Source organism: Podarcis tiliguerta (assembly GCF_965153285.1).
Source record: "Podarcis tiliguerta genome assembly, chromosome: 1".
Taxonomy (NCBI): Eukaryota; Metazoa; Chordata; class Lepidosauria; order Squamata; family Lacertidae; genus Podarcis; species Podarcis tiliguerta.
Genome location: NC_139534.1, coordinates 5,209,735 through 5,229,594, shown reverse-complemented (window position 1 = coordinate 5,229,594; position 19,860 = coordinate 5,209,735). Strand labels below are relative to the sequence as shown.

General features: G+C 43.2%; 1 protein-coding gene and 1 long non-coding RNA gene across 2 annotated transcripts; one reads left to right on the top strand and one right to left on the bottom strand.

Annotated features, from left to right (window-relative positions):
- Window positions 1-4,874: 4,874 nt before the first annotated feature.
- Window positions 4,875-5,771, bottom strand: LOC310659691. The gene is made up of 2 exons (XR_014502934.1): window positions 5,509-5,771; window positions 4,875-5,351 (listed from the first exon to the last, which is right to left on the bottom strand). It is a non-coding gene; the product is annotated as an uncharacterized lncRNA (long non-coding RNA).
- On the top strand, window positions 5,750-19,554 carry COPS8 (COP9 signalosome subunit 8). Its single transcript, XM_083403012.1, has 8 exons — window positions 5,750-5,935; window positions 6,542-6,612; window positions 9,417-9,465; window positions 10,572-10,704; window positions 12,685-12,792; window positions 14,184-14,246; window positions 16,542-16,583; window positions 18,204-19,554. Exons 1-8 carry the CDS (start codon window positions 5,855-5,857, stop codon window positions 18,281-18,283), a joined length of 627 nt encoding a protein of 208 aa, XP_083259138.1. The 5' UTR covers window positions 5,750-5,854; the 3' UTR covers window positions 18,284-19,554.
- The last annotated feature ends 306 nt before the right edge of the window (window positions 19,555-19,860 follow it).

Genomic DNA, 19,860 nt, shown 5'->3' with positions numbered 1-19,860 from the left:
ATTTTCGGGAAGGAAGTCATTTGTGTGCTTTGCTTGAGAGCAGGCACAATCAGTACAAACCCAAGATTCTCAGGAGATATGGAAGGGTGTGGGGAATTTTTACCTTGGCTTTCTGTCAATATTCTGCTTACTTGGTGAGTTAAAAGTACATTTCCCATTATTGTACATCGTGTTCAATTTTGGTTTTCCTGCAAAGTTTCCCCCCTTCACACAAGGCTTTTAAGGAGTTCACCTAAGACTTAGATCAGCACTGGAGGACCAGTGCTATAGGTTATTTCATGGGGGGGGGCACATCCAACAACATGCCTAACCATCTCCTATGGGCCAATCTGAGCACAGGTCTTGCTGTGGAGACAACCAAACTCATATTAGAGCACATAACTAGCCTTACTGTACGACAGTGAAAGCAGCAATGAGGGCCTGATTTGCTGCTTCCAATTCATCCTCAAGTGATCTCCCAGCAGAGCTCTTCAAGGCTGTCTGTAGGCTGTTGACACCTGCGTTAGTAGGTGGATGCTGGGGCACCCCAGAGACCCTCTATGATTTGCTCGCTAGGCACTTTGAGGATCAAGTTGTTCACCTCTGTAGTGAGCCAAACACCACGACAGATGCACCTCTGAGTCAAGTTTCCGATGCTCCGCTGAGCCCTGCTTTGTGGGATCATCAGTTTCACTTTTTGCAGCCTAATGACCCTGGCAAGATGCTTGTGAGAACACGGCGCCCACTGGTGTGCCCTCTCAACCCTTTCCCTTCATGGCTGATCAAAGATGGCCAGGAGGTCCAAGGTGTGGTGACTGCATTGGGGGAGGGGGCCTGCTACCTTTAAGCAGGTGTCACGGCAGGCGCTCCTTTGAAAAACCACCACCTTAGACCTGATGGCATTGAACAACTACTGCCCAGCTGCAACAAAACAACCCCCTTTTTTGGACAAGGCTTTCCAGAGGATTGTGGCACAGCAGTTGCCGGCATTCTTGGAGGATACTGATTATTTAGACCTATTCCAATCTGGGTTCAGATTGGTTGCCCTGGTGGATGGATAGAGCCTCATCTTTTCAGGAAGGGACGAGGAAGTGTGACCATGCTGCTCCTGCTTGATCTCTCATCGGCTATTGATTCCACGCAGGATGGTATCTTCCTGGACCATCTATGAGTCTCAGGGGCACTATTCTGGAGCAGGTGCTGTCTTCTGTTTCTGTTTTGTTTTAAAAAAAGATATTTATTAAAAGTTTTATAGTTACAGAAAAAAAGTATAGAAGAAAAAAGAAACAATGAAAAATTTAACAAACAATACGTAAAAAAAAGAACAATACATCCAAAGAACAACAACAACAAAAACCAAAACATTTAAAAGCACATCCAATTTCCATATCTTTATCTTTCATTTACTTGTTTCCTCGACTTCCTCACACCTCCCTTTTTTGTATTCTAGTTCAAATTAGCTAATTCAGCAAACCCTTTCCCTCTTTCTCAATTTTTGTTCTATAATTTATCCTAACCCAATCTAACTTTAAATTTTCCACTTTAGTCCATTAACAATCAGTTTTTACTTAATTCTTTATAACATTTCTGCTAAAACCATGTAACTTCATTCCAGCATTCTTCTAACATTCATTAATTTTGCAATATTTCTGTAAATATACTTTGAATTTTTTCCAATCTTCTTCCATCAACTCCTCTCCCTGGTCTCGGATTCTGCCAGTCATTTCCGCCATTTCCATGTAGTCCATCAGCTTCATCTGCCATTCTTCCCGGGTGGGTAGATCTTGTGTCTTCCAATGCTTTGCAATGAGTATTCTTGCTGCTGTTGTGGCGTACATAAAAAAGATAGTGTCTTCTGTTTCTGAAGGTAGCATCAGATTAATGTTTTTGGCCCCTTGGGTCTTCAGCTAAGGGGTGCTCCAATTCTATTTAACATCTACTGTTGTGAGCTGTTGCCACAGGAGTTTTGGAGCCAGGTGTCACCAGCATGCCGCACCATCCGAGTCAGGAATGGCTGTGCAGGCTCTTGACTGGTGCTGTCCAGATGCAGGGGTCAGGTGGGTAAGACTAAGAAGCTGAGTCTGGATCTGCTCTCTGTGGGTGAGAGGTGTGGGGGTCCAGGAACTTGGTACAGTGCCTGCCCTGGATGACACACAGCCTGAAGGGGTGCTCCTCGACCCATCTCCGTCACTGGAGGCGCAGGTAACTCGAGGGGTGGCTAAGAATGCCTCTTACCAGCTCTGGTTGCTAAGACAGCTATGTAGGGCTGTTCCTGCATCAGGGCAGCTTGGCCAGTTGTCCATGCATTGGTAACCTCAGTGCTGGATTGCTGCCATGGGCTCTATGTGAAGCTGGTACAGAACATGGTGGCTAAGTTGCTTGTGGGGGAAAACTTCTAGCAACAGCTTCAGCACTGGCCTGGTGGAACGCGTGATGGAGTCTCAGGACCAAAAGTTGCCTTCACCATTTGCTTTTTTTAAATAATATTTTATTAAGATTTTCACAAAATAACAGAAAAAACAAAAAATAAGAAGAAAAAATACAAAAAATAAGAAACAATTAAAAACAGTTCAATCTTTCAGAACATATCTTACATTTGCTTGTTTCTCGGACTTCCCCACACCTCCCCTCTTTGTATTCCAATTCAGTTTGTTTCTTCAGCAAATCCTTTCCCTCTTTACCTTTATCTTAATTTTGATCTTAATATATTTTAACTTTAACTTTCCATCTGTTAACATTCCATTTTTACATATTCTTTCATAACATTATTGCTAAAAGCCCCTTAACCTCAATCCAACATCATTCTATCATTCATTCATTTTGCAGTGTTTCTGTAGATAATCTTTAAATTTCTTCCAGTCTTCTTCCACCGACTCTTCTCCCTGGTCTCGGATTCTGCTGGTCATTTCTGCTAATTCCATATAGTCCATCAGTTCCCTTCACCATTTGCACTGGGCTGTTGCTATGTTTGAATTCAGACATTTACACACACAGTGGGCATACATATTTAACATAGAGTGCAAAATAAAAAGCACAGTCTATTTCATAGTGAAACTGCAGGAATGAACACATTGTCTGGCTGCAATGTCTACCAGGCTGTTCTTTTTCTGACATGCCCCTGGGCTCTAGCTAGCTCATCCATCTGAACTTCAGCATAATGAACTGGCTTATAGCAAACAACAAAGCTAGCCTGTGAGCTTTTCTGTATTGGTGAGATGGTCACCCTCTTAGAGAAATGTCTTGATAGAGAAGGAGGAAAGAATAAAACAGATCTATGCCAAAGTTACACCGCTATGGATGGAGAGGAAAAGTCAATGTTGGCTCTTGAGTGAGAAATAATGGCAGCCCTAGGTGGGCAGTTGGCAGTGCAGCACCTCCACCACCTGGAGGAAAGAGGAAACACAGGCCAAGCGAGGCTGAACTACGCTCCAATCCCTCCTGTGGCAAATAAACCTGATTAACTGCTAGGAATTCAAAGTGACACAGACCCATGCAGAGCCCATCTACCTGTTCTCACAGTTAAGCGTTTAATGCAGATGAAGCCTCTTCCAAACTGCATATTATTAATAATAATTTTATTATTTATACCATGCCAATCTGGCTGGGTTTCCCCAGCCACTCTGGGTGGCTTCCACTACCCATAAAAGCATAATTGCAACTTTCATTGTTAGAAGGGAGTTGTTAACCGCTGCTAAAGAAAGAGTGATCTTAGAAATTATAACTGCTCCATCCATGAGAATTAGCTGTCAGGCAGAACAAGCCCCGTCCCACCCATGCACTGTTCTGGGGGTCCGGACACATGCACGCCTGCCAAGTAATAGGGTTCGTTACATGAATCATAGAATTGGAAGAGACCACAAGATGTCATCGAGTCCAACCCCCTGCCAAGCAGGAAACACCATCAGAGCACTCCTGACATATGGTTGTCAAGCCTCTGCTTAAAGACCTCCAATGAAGGAGACTCCACCACACTCCTTGGCAGCAAATTCCACTGTCGAACAGCTCTTACTGTCAGGAAGTTCTTCCGAATGTTTAGGTGGAATCTTCTTTCTTGTAGTTTGGATCCATTGCTCCTGCCCAAGTTTTTTTACTGATGATAAGGGGCTTGTGAGTGAGAGCAAGGCTTGCCTGAGAAGGTGGGGCTGGTTTTTTTGGTAATATTTACACATTACCAGAAGCACTGAATTCACAAATGTGTGCCTGGCAGAGTGTGTTACAAATACAAAACCAGGGCATCTTTCCTATGGTAAAAGTACATGGAAATCTACCTAACTAATGCACCACCAAGGCCACCTGAGCCTCCGGGAACAGTGCAGATTCCAGGAGCACCCCCAAATTGTGAACTTGCTCCTTCCAAGGGAGAGCAATCCTATCCAGGACAGGCTGTCTCCCTACCTCCGGACCATGAGGACTTGTCTTTTCAGGATTCAACATTATTGGTCCACATCCAGCCATGGGCATAGCCAGGATTTTTGTTGGGGGGGGGAGAACCTCAGATGTGTATTGATTTAGGGGGCAGCTGCCCCCCTTAGCTATGCCTATGCATCCAGCCCCTCACCACCTCCAAGCAGTGGTCTAAAACCTCAGTTGCCTCTCCTGATTCAGTCTGAACAGAGAGATGGAGCTGGTTGTCACCAGCATTTTAACAAATCTCCCAATGACAGCTCCCAGAAGCTTCCTTTGGATGTTACATAGCACAGGGGCCAATATGGAGCCCTGTGGGACACCCCAGGATAATTCCCAGGAGCCCTTTAAGACAGTGCCGCCCCCATCCACACCTTCCTGAGACACCACTGAAGCATCCTTCAGTGGCCAACAGTTCCAAAAGCTGCAGAGAGATCTAGGAGAACGAGCAGGGCTGCACTCCCCTTACCTTTCTCCTGACAAATGTCCTCTTTTTAAAATGATTTTATTGAGTTTTTGATGATTTTATACATATAAAACAAAACCATTTCAAACATTAAAATACAAGGTTGTTTCAAACCTTTGAACCTCCCTCTATGGGTTCCATATTTAGATTTAAGTTTACTGCATCTTTTACCCTTTTCCATCTATTATATAACCATAATTACCACAAATAATTCCACATTACAAGTGTCATTACATCCCTGCCAAAGACTTTAACTGTTTACAGTGGTCTTTTAAATAAATCAGTAATTTACTCCAGTCTTTAGAAAATCCTTGTTCTTCCTGGTTTCGGAGCTTCCCTGTCAGTTTCGCCATCTCTGCATACTCCATCAGTTTCACCTGCCATTCTTCTTTCATTGGTGCTTCTCCTTCCTTCCATCTCTGGACTACTAGCATTCTCCCTGCCGTCGTTGCAGACATAAAAAGTCTTTTATCTTCTCTTGGTATCTCTTCACCTATTATACCTACCAAAGAGGTTTTTGTACAAATGTATTTTTTAACAAAATATTAAGAATACAATAAAACATTAAACATTAAAAACTTCTCTAAACAAGGCTGCTCAGAGCAGGTGCTCCATGGGACTTGCTCTAACGGTGGCATCCAACTCTGTTTGAATCTGACCCATTTTGTCCTTAAAGGCCTCACCAAGTTGCCATAGCAGCCTTCCAAGGATGTCCGAACAATTCCGTAGGGCGCCTCTTCTCTTTCTGAGTCCCGGGGTGTCCAGGGACTACAGCTCCCGTCATCCCCAGGCGAGGAGAGCCACCAGAGGGGATGATGGGAGTTGTAGGCTGCGAGAGGCTTCTCTGATTTCCATATCTCTGTGGCGTCTTTCCCCCGTCGGCGCGGGTGACGTCAATCCTCTGGGCCGGAAGCGGAAGCCGAGGGAGAGCGGCGAGAGCGCCCGCCTGCGCGCCTTGGAGGACCCGTCCCTCCGCCTGGGCTGGAGCCGGCGCCGGGCGCGAAGATGCCAGTGGCGGTGATGGCGGCGAGCGGCGGCCTCGGCTACCGGAAGCTGCTGGAGCAGTGCGAGACGCAGGAGCTGGAGGTGTGTGGGGAGGGGGGGGCGTTGCCTGAGGCTGCTTCCCCTCCGCCCCCCCCCCGTGGCGGGCCCGCCTCCCTCTCGGCCTCCCTCCCGCGGGGCGCCCGGGGGGCTCCTTGGCGAGGCCTCTCTCTGCGCGGGGGCTGAAGTTGCGCAGCCCAGACGCAGGAGAAGCTCCTCTTCAGGGGACGAAACAGAGACATGAACTGGTTAAAACAGAGGCAGCCGATGGGATCAAGGGATTCAAACAGCCTCCCATCCTGGCGGGGGGGGGGGGGAGAGATGGCAGAAATAGATGCTGTTCTTCCTACGATGTAATCACTCAGTTGTCATTAATAATAATAATAATAAATTTTATTTGTACCCCGCCCTCCCCAGCCAAAGCTGGGCTCAGGGCGGCTAACAACAATCAAAATAATCCAACATTCTAAAAACCTTTCATTATAAAAATTAATTAAAATCAAATTGATGGCAACCATTAAGCAAGATTCTGTGCAGATTGCCAGAGGAGGGGGTCAGGCTGACCAAAGGCCTGGTGGAACAGCTCTGTCTTACAGGCACTGCGGACAGATGTAATTAATTCTGTAAATCGCTTTTATTTTTATTTTCTAGGCCCCTGGAGGAATAGCAACACCACCTGTTTATGCGCAACTCCTAGCTTTGTACCTTTTGCATAATGACATGTAAGTAAAAATTATTTTCGATCTACCTCTAATACCTCGACTTGAGAAGAAGTGTGTCTTTGAAAGCAGCAGCTGCTAGAGGGTCACTCTGAGCTTTACTTATTTATTTAATTCTTTAGTACTTTCATATAGCAGGTAATGCTTGTGAAATTGGAAGAGTTTACAGAACAGGCGCACAAAAGGAGGCTTATTTGTTTGGTTTTGTTTCTTTCTCACGCACTGTTCCTCCCAAAGGAACACATGGCAACAATCATCAGAACTGTTGAAACAATACAATTTAAAATTAAAAAAATACATCTAAAGGCAATCGCATACAGTGTAGATACTAATTCCAAGTTGGCCACTGTCAGTATCTTTCAGTCCTCAAACAGAAAATTTTACTTGACATTATTGATACTGTTTTAAACAAGAGTGTGGCGCAGCAATAGTGAAACACTTTGAAGTTCTCTTGTTTTCAGTGAGGGAATTGCACATGTATTAACTTTTACCTTCAGAATCAGTGGGATTTTTTTGAAGAGTGATCATTTTGATTATGGCTATTTTGTCTGAGAGAGTGAAGTTGGTGTTGTTCCATCTCTTTAGGTCTGTGTTGATTTGTCACCACAAGGAGTTGTAGTTGTGGAGGTATAATTTGTTGAGGTTTCTGTTTATTTGTACCCCATGGTATCTGAACTTGGTGCAGCAAAGTTTTATCTTGCTGATGTTGGCAAATTCTTTTTGGGTGTGAGGGGGCGTGTTGAAGCACATAGCTTCCAACTTTGCAAAATTTACCTGTAGGCCCAACCCCACGCACACATGAAAACAAAGTTCACCACAGCCAATCACAAACAAGCAACCGCACTCTAGGCCAACCCCAACCTCTCTCACCGCCAAAGGAACACAAGTGAATAGTAAAGAGAACTTGCACAAGCTACGCTGACACAAAATCCCACACATACATTAAGTAGAATAGAAGCTTTGCCACCCGACTTCACCTCCTTTCACCACGCCCCCCTCCGCCTCTTTCCTTCCTTTTTTCCTAATGTAGCACTAATGTCTCAGCAAATGAAACCGATCTGTAGAAAATGTACAGTGAGGGGGGAAAGTACAGTGGTACCGCAGGTTAAGAACTTAATTTGTTATGGAGGTCCGTTCTTAACCTGAAACTGTTCTTAACCTGAAGCGCCACTTTAGCTAATGGGGTCTCCTGCCACCGCCGCACAGTTTCTGTTCTCAACCTGAAACAAAGTTCTTAACCTGAGGTACTATTTCTGGGTTGGCGGAGTCTGTAATCTGAAGCGTCTGTAACCTGAGGTACCACTGTATTTGATCCCCTGCTAAATTTGCCCGTTTGCCCTCTGACAAAGAAACGACCAGTCCATAATTTTAATGGTAGGTTTATTGTAGCTGTGAGAGACAGAATAACAACAGGGAAACCCCCAGAAACCCAGAAGACAAAAGTCAGAGATTGATGTGCATTATAATTAGTGAAATAAGTATTTGATCCCCTATCAACCAGACAGATGTCAGGCTACCTGGTATCTTCACTGTATTTAACGAGCAGAGATTAGAAGCACCTGGTGTAAGGGAGAGATCTTACTTGTAATCCCAGCTCGTTACAGTACCTGTACAAAAGACACCTGTCGACAGAAGCAATCAGTCCAGCAGATTCCAAAGTAGCCACCATGACCAAGACCAAAAAGCTGTCCAAGGGTGTCAGGGACAAGACTGAAGACCTGCACGCTTGGTGCAGTAGTGATACATGGAAGTGAGAGCTGGACCATAAAGAAGGCTGATCGCCGAAGAATTGACGCTTTTGAATTATGGTGCTGGAGGAGACTCTTGAGAGTCCCATGGACTGCAAGAAGATCAAACGCATCCATTCTTAAGGAAATCAGCCCTGAGTGCTCACTGGAAGGACAGATCGTGAAGCTGAGGCTCCAATACTTTGGCCACCTCATGAGAAGAGAAGACTCACTGGAAAAGACCCTGATGTTGGGAAAGATGGAGGGCACAAGGAGAAGGGGACGACAGAGGACGAGATGGTTAGACAGTGTTCTCGAAGCTACAAACATGAATCTGACCAAACTGCGGGTGGCAGTGGAAGACAGAAGTGCCTGGCGTGCTCTGGTCCATGGGGTCACGAAGAGTCGGACACGACTGAACGACTAAACAACAACAACACATTGTTTTAAATACCTGAGCAACAGAACATTCTGTTTTACCGCAGCTTAGCCTGTGCACACATGTGTGGCTTACAGGAAGTATCAAGTGTGCAGAAGATGTGTTCCAGACCTTGTACCTCAAGTTACAAATGCTTCAGATTACAAACTCTGCTAACCTGGAAGAGTTACCTCGAGTTGAGAACTTTGCCCCAGGATGAGAAAGGAAATCGTGTGCCAGGGACGCAGCAAGAGGCCCCATTAGTGAAAGCACACCTCTAGTTAAGAACAGATTCAGGTTAAGAACAGACCTCCGGAATGAATTAAGTTCATAACTAGAGGTACAACTGTACTTGATGTTAGAAGCAAACCTTTATATGCTAAAATGTTTTTTCTTGTACATAGTATAGACTGCATGAGGACTAAACATGCCCATATGTGAACATACTACATAAAAAAAAGAAAGAAAATTTGTTAAATCTGTGTGTTTCCATTGTTTGAAATGTTATCTGCAGCTCATATAAAAGTGTTGCATTGTTCGGAATATGTTTCTTGCTTCTCGTTGAATTGTTGCCTCTTTTAATAGTCTTCTAGTAGTAAGCACTTGTTTTTAGTTAACGTCATTTAAAAAAATACTTTAAATTGACACTTTTATGTTATTAGGAACAATGCACGGTATTTGTGGAAAAGAATCCCTCCTGCAATTAAGTCTGTAAGTACTTTTCAATACTTTAAGGGACAGTGGTGTCACGCATAACTTTAGGGTTGTGTTTCCAAAAGTGAAAGCTAAAAAGCAACGCCTTTGCTGGTTGCTGAACAAATGTTCTATTGCTGTTGAGGTTGCTGGGGTTGCGTTTTGCTATTGTTTAATAGACACTTGCTGTATTTTATAGATTTGTATTTTATCTCTTTAAGTTTGTACATCTCAGGTGCTCCATGCAGAGTATTTCATGTCTGAGTTCAGACTCATTTCTAGAGTACATCATGGATTAGGTAGAAGAAGTTTCATTTTTCTTGCAAATGTGTTCTACCTCCCAGTCCCTCTTTTTCCACAGCAGCTTCTTAAACTATAGAGCACATGAGGAATTTTGCCTTTGCTTGGTAGGAATTGAAGAGATACTAGATTCCAAGCATGCATTTAACACATGAAAATTCAGCGTGGCTGACAGAACTTGGGAGTGATGTTGAATGTTAACATCCTTAGGATGGGCACTCCACAAAGAAATAACAATTGCAGTAGAACCATTTTACTTTACAGCCAAACTCTTCACAAATTGCATACAAGTGGAATCACTTTAACCGATTGAGTGACCTAGAGAGTCTTGCATGTTGGGCTTTAATTAATTTTGGGAGGATAGTGCCAAGAGAGTTGGTGCAATACGTATTATCCCCCTCCCCCCTGATTTTCTGGAGTGGGATGTTGAGAGGCTGTGGATGGAGGGCGCTGTGCTTCACTTGATGCTTAATGTGAGAAGTGAGAGGGCTGGGGAACGAACTAGAGGAGGATTCCACTGAAGATACACAAAAAGCAGCAGCAGTCAAAATCAAGCACAGAAGTAGGTGCTAGAGCAGATGGAAAGAAAAGAGGTTTTCAAATTCTGCTTCCTGCTCAAGTGCTTGGTTGGGCAGAGTTTATGATACAGCAACAGAGGCAACCTAATTCAGTTGCTAATAGGGGAACATGCTGGTTCCCCTCTCATGGCCACCACAGCTGAGTTCTTGGTCACTCCAGTTACCTTAGTTGTGGACTTCTTCCTTTCCCTCTTCTGCTGATCAATGGCTTGTCCCTCTAAATAATTTTTCTTCCTTTCTTTGTAGGCAAACCCTGAACTTGGTGCAATTTGGTCAGTGGGGCAGAGAATCTGGCAAAGAGATTTCCCTGGAATTTATACAACAATTGGTGCACATCAGTGGTCTGAGTCTATTCAGCCAATCATGGAAGCACTTAGAGGTACATTTCTAGTCATTTTCACTTGGTGTGGAAAGTGTGTTCTTTTAAATGGTTGCTCAAAATCAGCACAAAATTTATAATGGCTGTTTCGTCCTGTTCCAATACAGATTCAAAAGCTTTGGCTCTTAGTGTATGCGTAACCACTGTGAAAGAACAGAGTTTGCATGAACTTTACAGCATTTCCTTAAAGATTTTGCTGGTTTGTTTCTCTTTTAATTTTAGTGCCTGGCGATTTGTCTCCTGTACAAGTTTGATGTAACACAGTCCTTGGGGCTGGCTTTTATATGGCCATGTGATAATTTATGATGAAGCAGTTTGACTTATTTTGGGAGTTTCAAAGGGGTGGGACTGATGCTATCTGTGGATGGAAGTCCGCCCATAGGGGGAGAGAGTTGGTTTTTACCAGTCCCTCTGCAACCCACATTGGCCCTGAAAAGCTCTTTCTGAGAACTGGGAGACTCCCCAGAACAGCATGGGAAGGAACAATGAGTGGCAGTCGCCCCTCTCCCTTCTCCAGTGATGACCTATAAACAGAAGGAGACCTATCTGAATATAACAAAGCAAAACTTGAAGTTGTCAGAGGAGTTGTGTTTTGTCTATACAGAAGATGCCTGAAGGCTGCAATTCTATGCATGTCTACCTAATTGAAGTTCCACTGGTCTCAGGGTATTTTTTTTCACTAGTAAAGTTGCTCAGGATCACCTGCTACTCTGCTTGTTGCCATGTTCTTGGCAGGTTGTTTTGAAGTGAAGAATGGGAAAAGTCCACTGCAGCTGAGGCAGCATACATGTTAGGATTGCTTTGTTGTTGTGTTGTGGCCATATTTGGCAAATTCTTACTTGTATTGTATGATGATCCGTAAATTAAGGTAGCACAACTTGTCTGTATTCCCATTGAAGCCTCAGAATGGTATCAAACTCTTGATAGAGGGTTGTAGTTGATAAAATCTTACTCATAGTAGTCCCATTGAAATCAGTGGACTTATATTAGTCGTAAGTATGCCATAGGTAGATATAACCCAGAGGGCTGGGCAGTATCTGGTTTTCAGCATCGTAATATATCATAAGCTAGACATCATGATATATCACGACGTCTGAAATAAGGCTGGAGCTAACAAGAGGCATTGGCTGGCTTCACAGCTTTTCCTGCCTTGTGATTTTTGATGGTGCCTGCTCTTGTGATTCTCTGCCGCCTGCAGGAGGCAGGGGAGAGCTGAGCCAGCAGAGTTAACAGGGGCTACAGGAGTCAAGAGAAGGATTGACTGACTTCATGATTTTTCCCACATTGTGATTTTTGCATAGGGCACGCACACACACACACACACACACACACACACACACACCATGATTTGCAATATATTGCCAGGTCAAAAATTATGAAATTGATACCATGATACGGACTTCAAACTGGTTTTGGACCCAGAGTCCTTCTAAAATATTGAAAAGTGCAAAATGTTTTGGCTGAAGGCAGGTTTCTTCAGGGGCACTTAGTTTTCTTATCAAGACTACTTATCCCAAGTTGAGTACTTAGCCAGCATATTTTAGAATGTTGCGTCTTCACCAGTTTCCTATGTGCAACAGTTGTTTTGGGGTACAGTGGTGCCTCTGGTTACGAACTTCATTTGTTCTGGAGGTCCGTTCTTAACCTGAAACCATTCTTAACCTGAGGTACCACTTTAGCTAATGGGGCCTCCCACTCCTGCCATGCCTCTGGCACGCGGTTTCTGTTCTCATCCTGAGCTAAAGTTCTTAACCCAAGGTACTACTTCCGGGTTAGCGTAGTCTGTAACCCGAGGTTTTTGTAACCCGAGGTACCACTGTACATTGAAAATGCCTCTGTATAACCACTTTCCCATGGGGCTATGCTTTTGTCACACGCATTAAGCTCTTAAAAACCCCCAATTTATTCATTACATAAACATGCAAAACATTTTTTTTTACATCTGATTTTCAACATTCTTCCCAATTATCTCTCTAATAGATGCAACTAGGCGGCGAGCGTTTGGACTGGTCTCTCAAGCATATACCTCAATAAGTGCAGATGACTTTGCAGCCTTTGTTGGGCTTCCTATAGAAGAAGCAGTGAAAGGTACGTGTGTGTGTGTGTGTGTGTGTGTGTAAAAACGCTTTATTAAACTTAGTGTTTCACACCTTGGAGTAACCTTGTGCTGGTCTACTATAGATATGTTGTGGTTACCAGGTTTTGTTGAATGCCTGCACCTGCAGCCTAGAAAAGTGAAGAAAGGCCAGGGAGAAGAGTTGGTGGAGGAAGATTGGAAGAAATTTAAAGACTATTTACAGAAATATTATAAAATTAATGAATGTTAGAATGATGTTGGATTGAGGTCAAGGGTTTTTTAGTAACAACAGTACGAAGGAATATGGAAAAATGGAATGTTAACAGATGAAAACTTAAAGGCATAATATATTAAGACCAAGATAAGGATAGGATAGAGGGAAAGGATTTGCTGAATAAATAAATTGAACTGGAATACAAAGAGGGGAGGTGTGAGGAGGTCCGGGAAGCAAGCAAATGCAAGATATATTATGAAAATTGAATTGTTTTTAATTGTTTTTCTTTATCACTTTTGTATTTTTCTTTTCTCTTATGTGAAAATCTTAATAAAATATTATATAAAAAAATAGAAAATAGAAAAGTTAAGAAAGGCTATTTTCCCAGTAGTAATAATGGAGCACCCTTAGTCTCATCCTGCATCTTCAGAGGTTGGCTGCTTTTGAGGAGCCTTTGAATAAAGGATGCTGGGGGTATGCATTGAAATTGCAGTTCAAGACTTATATCAGATTTCAACACACTTTACACATAACAGACATTCTGATGAACAAATTCTAATACAAATTGCATATACCTCAGGGTATGTGAGGGAGGGAGGGAGGGTGTGTTTATGTTTTCTTTTAACTAAATTTTTGAATGCATACTTAGAAAGTGTACTTATGAATTCACAGGAGTTTGAAATTTAATTTTGCACCATAGGAAGCTACCTTATACAGAGTCAGACCCCTGGTCCACCTCGCTCTGCATTGCCTGCACTGGCTGGCAGCAGCCCTCCAAGGTTTCTGTAAGGAAAACTTAACTTTAGTGACACAGAACAAAGAAGTGTCACAGTTGCCTTTATGTCATATGATGAAAGAGCTTCAAAATAAAAGTAAAACTTGTAGGTTTTCAAAGAGTGATGCCCAAGTAAGTCACATTCAGGGTAGACCCATTGAAATTAATGGACTTTACTGTTTAAAATTACTGTTTAATGGCATCTGACTGTTGAACAGGAATTATTCCCATTTTGCTTTCGGCTTTCAAGTGGATTTTTATTTGCTCTCATTATGGCAAAAAAAGTATATAGGGGCATAGTAAAATAAGAATGCTTCTTGCACAGAAGATAAGGAAATTTTCGGAACAGAATTTACCTTGTTGAAGGTTCTGTATGGCATTGATGATTTTGCATCTCATTTTAATCATTTTAGGTGTTCTTGATCAGGGATGGCAAGCAGATTCATCCACTCGCATGGTTATGCCTAAAAAGCCAGGTAGGTGGAGCTCTTGATCCTTTGAGACATTGTGTCTGGGTGGGTGGGTACATTTTTGTTGCTTGCCTTTCCTGTGAATGAATTTAAAAGGATAATTAACATTTGCATGCCAGGACTTAATTCAAAGTTAAAAAACAGCAAGGGGTATTCCTCAAACATAATGTCAGAAATATGACTTGGTGTATTTCTCATGGGCACAGACCACTTTAATTAAGCAAGCGGGTGTAAACCTTTTAGGCAAAGGAAAACGGAATGTTCCTTAATTTCTCTCAGCTAGCCTTGGCTTTGGAGACTCGGTTGAATACGTTTGTCAGTTTACTTTAACTTACATGTGTGATGCAAATAAAGTGTAGTAAAAACTTACAGTAGTTGCCATTTTGAAATTACAACCAACTTGGGTGTTAGTTTGTAATTTGGTTGCTGAATCTAATGCAGAGGTCAGCAAACTTTTTCAGCGGGAGGCCGGTCCACTGTCCCTCAGACCTTGAGGGGGGGGACGGACTATATTTTGAAAAAAAAATATGAATGAATTCCTATGCCCCACAAATAACCCAGAGATGCATTTTGAATAAAAGCACACATTCTACTCATGTAAAAACATGCTGATTCCCGGACCATCCGCGGGCTGTATTTAGAAGGTAACTGGGCCGGATCCGGCCCCCGGGCCTTAGTTTGCCTACCCATGTTCTAATGTTCTTCTTTAATGGAATAAAGAACAAGCAGGGCATGTTGTGAGGTTTGATCAGTTGCTAAATACTGTGTGTACTCCAAGCCAACTAAAATTTCTCCAAGGTTTGTTTGCTGTCTCTTTAACTAGTTCTTAACCTTTATAATACATACTTAACTCAGTTTGGGGTTTTTTATTGGCGAATAGTTCTTCGGGATACGGGAGTAATCTTACAGAACTGCTCTTTTTAAAGTTTTAGCTTCTTTTAACAGCAGCAGGAGTTCCTTGAGGTGAATTCCCCACAGAACAAAGGAACCTACAACAATTTTATATGGCAGAGATGGAGCATAGCTGTAGAACAGTTAATAATTACAGTGTTCTTTTCAGCCAGTGTTGGCTCCTGAACGGATACTTACATCACACAAAATCTTAAGCAAGTTTGTAACAAAAATTAATTAACAGCAAATAAGCCAGTCCTCCAAAATACACAGGCTTGGGTTTACACATGGAGGAGCTTGTACCCTGCATTACCTCTCATTCCATTCCAGAGCATCTCCCAGCCCTCAGGAGGTGAATTTCATTTTGGGGGAAAATCTGTTAAAATTTCTCATTTCCTGTGAATATAACTCCATTTACTAGTTCTCTGGATGCAGCCCACAGAGAATTTTGAGGAGCAGCAGTAATACAACTTTGTAGCCCCCACAATACGCCTAGTGCCCCCTTCTCTAGGCCGAGAGGGAACGGGCTCCTTGTGGAAGGCAGCAGTGGGAAGCTGTGGGGAGAGGGGCCTCCATGTTCCAAGTCCTCACCCCAGACTTCCTGGCGTTACGCCCCCAGGGCCACACAGGCACAGACACAGACATACCAGAAATAGACTGCCAGGCAGAGCTGGTTGTGTCCCACTGGGTGACACCTCCGCTCACCTGGGCTAGGATAGTCCCAGCTCTGTATGGTGATGTATTAAACAACAACAACAGTGCTTTGAAAATAATGTAAAGAGCAGAATTATTGGATATAATATTCAAATATATATTAGTAACATAGCTCTTTGTTCCAAAGCAATGTTAGTTTGTTAATTTTTTCTCAAATCATTGCCATTTTTTAAAATAAAGGAGTATAGATGAATCACTGTTTTTGTATCTTGAAAAGAGATGGAGTGAGCGACTGAGAATAGAATAAATGTCCATTTCTTAGCACCAGCAGCATTTTCAGTAGCTGGCTTTTCATAGTCCTAGACATCATTTCTGACCAGCACTTAATTAATGTTGTAAATGCCTCAATGACCCAGTGCTTGGGATTTTTCCAAAGTGCAGAACACCTTAATTTGATTTTTAGTATCTTCCAGTCATGCTAGGTGTGATACATTCCTTACTTGAGTTCAGGGTAAACTCTGCTTCAACTGATAAAGTCAGTTACTGAAAAAGAATGCTTTAATGAGAAGTTTGAAAGGATTCACTGAATGCAGTGCTTTTAGGCAAAGCAAGTAAAATCTCTGTAGCAAGTAAGCAACTTAGTAATGGATAGCTCTATAAAAGATTTCACAGTAAAATTAGGTACATCTAGAAACTCATTCTTGGTGCAATGGTCCTTGAACAATTTATAAATGTCATTTTGTATCTCTGTCTCAGGTCCCCAAGAGCCTTCATTCAACAGATTTCACCCGTTATCAGGTATGTGTTCATTTATGAGTTATGTCTAGAGGGTGGCCCGTGGAAATTACTGGGCACAGCTCATTTAGGTCTGTTAATTTTAATGGGGCTACTCAGATTGCATCCAGCTAAATTATACTCGAACAAATTTATTATGGCATATTCTTTCAGATGCAGGAAGTATAATCCTATACTGGCAAGCATGTATGCATATAATTGTAAGGCAAGTATAGGAAAGTGAGGCTGGGAAATGAAATCAAAGCAGGGGCAATAATCGCAGTAGCCAGTTAACAAGGTGTTGTTGTCGATAACAGAAAGTTGTGTAATCACCAACACTGCCTTGTTGATGACTGTAGTTTATTTTGCTTTTAGGTAATCATCGCTGTTTGTCCTTAGATTTCAGTTCTCTCTGGCCTCACTCCCCTCTGCCTGCCTTAGTCATACAGTGGTGCCTCGCAAGACAAAATTAATTCGTTCCGCGAGTTTTTTCATTGTGCGAGTTTTTTCGTCTTGCGAAGCACCACTGCATTTAAACACTGACAACGGCGGGGGGGCGGGGAGAAGCAGGACAGCTGCCGCAGCCGGTACCTCGGACTCACCCGCGCGTTGTGGCCACCGCGCGGCGCGGCTGCTGGAGGGCGGCGGGGCTCAGGAGTGCGGCGCTGGCTGCTGGCGGCAATGGCTCTCTGAGGGGAGCGGGCAGCGGCACGAGGCAGCCAGAAGGTCGGCCGTCAGCCGGAAGGTCGGAGGGAGCCGGAGGAGCCATCAGCCGGAAGGTGGGAGGGAGCCGGAGGAGCGGGGAAGTGTGCATGCAGTGACCGTCGCCATGACACGAGAGGCAGGGCCGTTTCGTCTAGCGAAGCAAGCCCTTAGGGAAATCCGTCTTGCGAAGCACCTCAGAAAACGAAAAACCTTTTCGTCTAGCGAGTTTTTCGTCTTCCGAGGCATTCGTCTTGCGGGGTACCACTGTATGTATGTTTGCTTGCTGATGAAGTGGACTGTGGTCCACAAAAACATATGCCATAATAGATGTGTTTGGGTGGCCTTCTCCTTCCTCATCTGGTCAGTGCAAGTGCAATAGGACTTTCCCCCCACCCATCCCGTGACCTCCCCAGATCTGCTGCAGATGGCTGGGTGAACTTCTCAAACAGATTTGGAGGGGAAAGAGAGGAAGGGGGACATTCCATTGCAGGAGCAAGAAATCCCTTTCATTGGCAGAACTAATTACTTAGTGCTATGTTGAATACAACTGTTAGTCTTCAAGGCGCCACACAAGTTGGCTTTATATCTACGCCATCTAATTTATGTACTAGTATTGTGTCAGAACCTACGTAAAATCATGTAAGACTTGGGCACAAGAATAGAACTTGAGCTTGGGCCTTGATTTCCATGTGGGAGTGAATCCCCCAACAGGGCAAAGAGATCCTTTCCCTTCCCCCCCTCTCTCCAGATGACCCTTTACTTGGGCACACATCCTCTGCCTTCAAGAGGAAACCCAATTGCAAAAGCAGTGCCTCCTAACTGAATATGGATCAGACCTCAGATGTGACTTCTCTGTGCTTTTCAGTGGCAGGGAGCTATTACTTCAGTTTCCCTTCCCATTTCTTCTAATTTTCATCCCATTTTGTGCCTTGTTTTCAGAACCTGCTTCAGTCCCGCCGATTCCCAATGAACAGCAGTTGGCTCGGTTAACAGACTATGTGGCTTTCCTGGAAAACTGATAACTCCAGTCGCTCATCCATTGCATCCTGTGTACTTCTAGACCTTTCAACACTATGTTTGTCCTGTTGAATGTTGCAATATATGCACTATTGTGGAATATGCTGGTAAAACATAGTTTTGCATTTCATCTTTGTGTGTCTTTTGCTGGAGCAAGGGTTTAATTCACTTGATTCCCCCTGATTATCAACCAGCTGCACAGCAGTATTATATATTCAGTTTTAAACTCTTGTGCTTTATTGTGAGGAAGGCAGATTCTCTCCAGCGCTGATGTCTTGTAAATGCAGCAGTGGAGAAGAGTGTCATCCGTTGCCATGGGTGGAACAGAAACTGAACTCTGAAAGGACATGGAAGGATTGTACCCAGATCAGGGAACAAGGTGTAAGTCTATACCTGAGGGTGTCAGTCTTTGCAGTGTCCTTCCATAGAAAGTGGAGTCTGATACTACACGCTAAAGATTACACTCTTGTTCCTTTATAATGAGATTCTGAAGTTGCTTTTTCTGCTTTTAATTACCTGAAGTCTCCTTACTCAAGGCAGTTTTTGCCTGCTGTATGCAATGTGTCCTTTTCTCTTTAAAAGGAAACTAAGTGACCATTTTAAAAGCATATTTGAGCAGCCATTAGGTCTTCTGGGGGAAGATGGAAAAATATTGGGGTGTAGTTTTCAGATAGCTTCATCTGGCTTCAGTTAGCTTGATGATAGTCTTATTGGTGTTTAGGTTCTTTCAGACATATGTGGCTTGTATTTAAGCCAGCAATTCTGGAGCATGTTTGCCATCACTGAAAAAATAGTTCTGTGGTTGATGTAAATGGATGAAATTATGCTGCAACTTTTCTGAATTGGAATCCTGATTGTATTGACTGCCATCTTCAGTACTGCCTGGAAGGAAGCAGCTTGCTCTTGCCATGCCCTTGTCTGTAATGCTTCCATTTAAAATGCAGCCCTCCTCTAGAGTCTCATTCTTTTTTCTCTTTTCATTTGTTCCCCTCTTCAGGTGTTGGTCACCATCACTTCATAGCTTGTCTCTGAAATGGGTAGTGTCTGTCCTTTTGTTCTCCCAATGCACTATTACTGTACATTCTGACAGTGTTTTGGATGTTTTTGGGTGCAAGAAGGTCCCAGTATGTACACAGTTACTTTAAGAGGCTCTTTGTGAGTGTAACCATTGATCTCAAACTATTATTTATTGTGGGGAGGGGGGAGCCTCAGCTCTTGAAATTGTTGGAAGTTAATTTTGGTAATATTAAAGTGTGCTTACATCAGACCAGAATCTTACTTTCTAAGGTTTTCTTCTAGTGATGGCTTTAGTATTAACATTATTTCAGCACTTAGGTCAACGTTATCTAGCAGCAGTAGTCCTCTATTCTAGGACATAGATCTTGTGCAGAATGTAGATTACATAGTTCCTTTTCAATGGACTTCACAGTAAGAGCTACATCATGTTTCCTCGGATGTACTGTCAAGTAAATTTGTTCAGGAATGCAGTGCAAGTGATGGAGGAGCAGGGTGGGGATACAGCAGAGGGGGTTTCTGGAGGACTAGAGAATATGCTTTTGAGGAAGAATTTTAGGTGCTG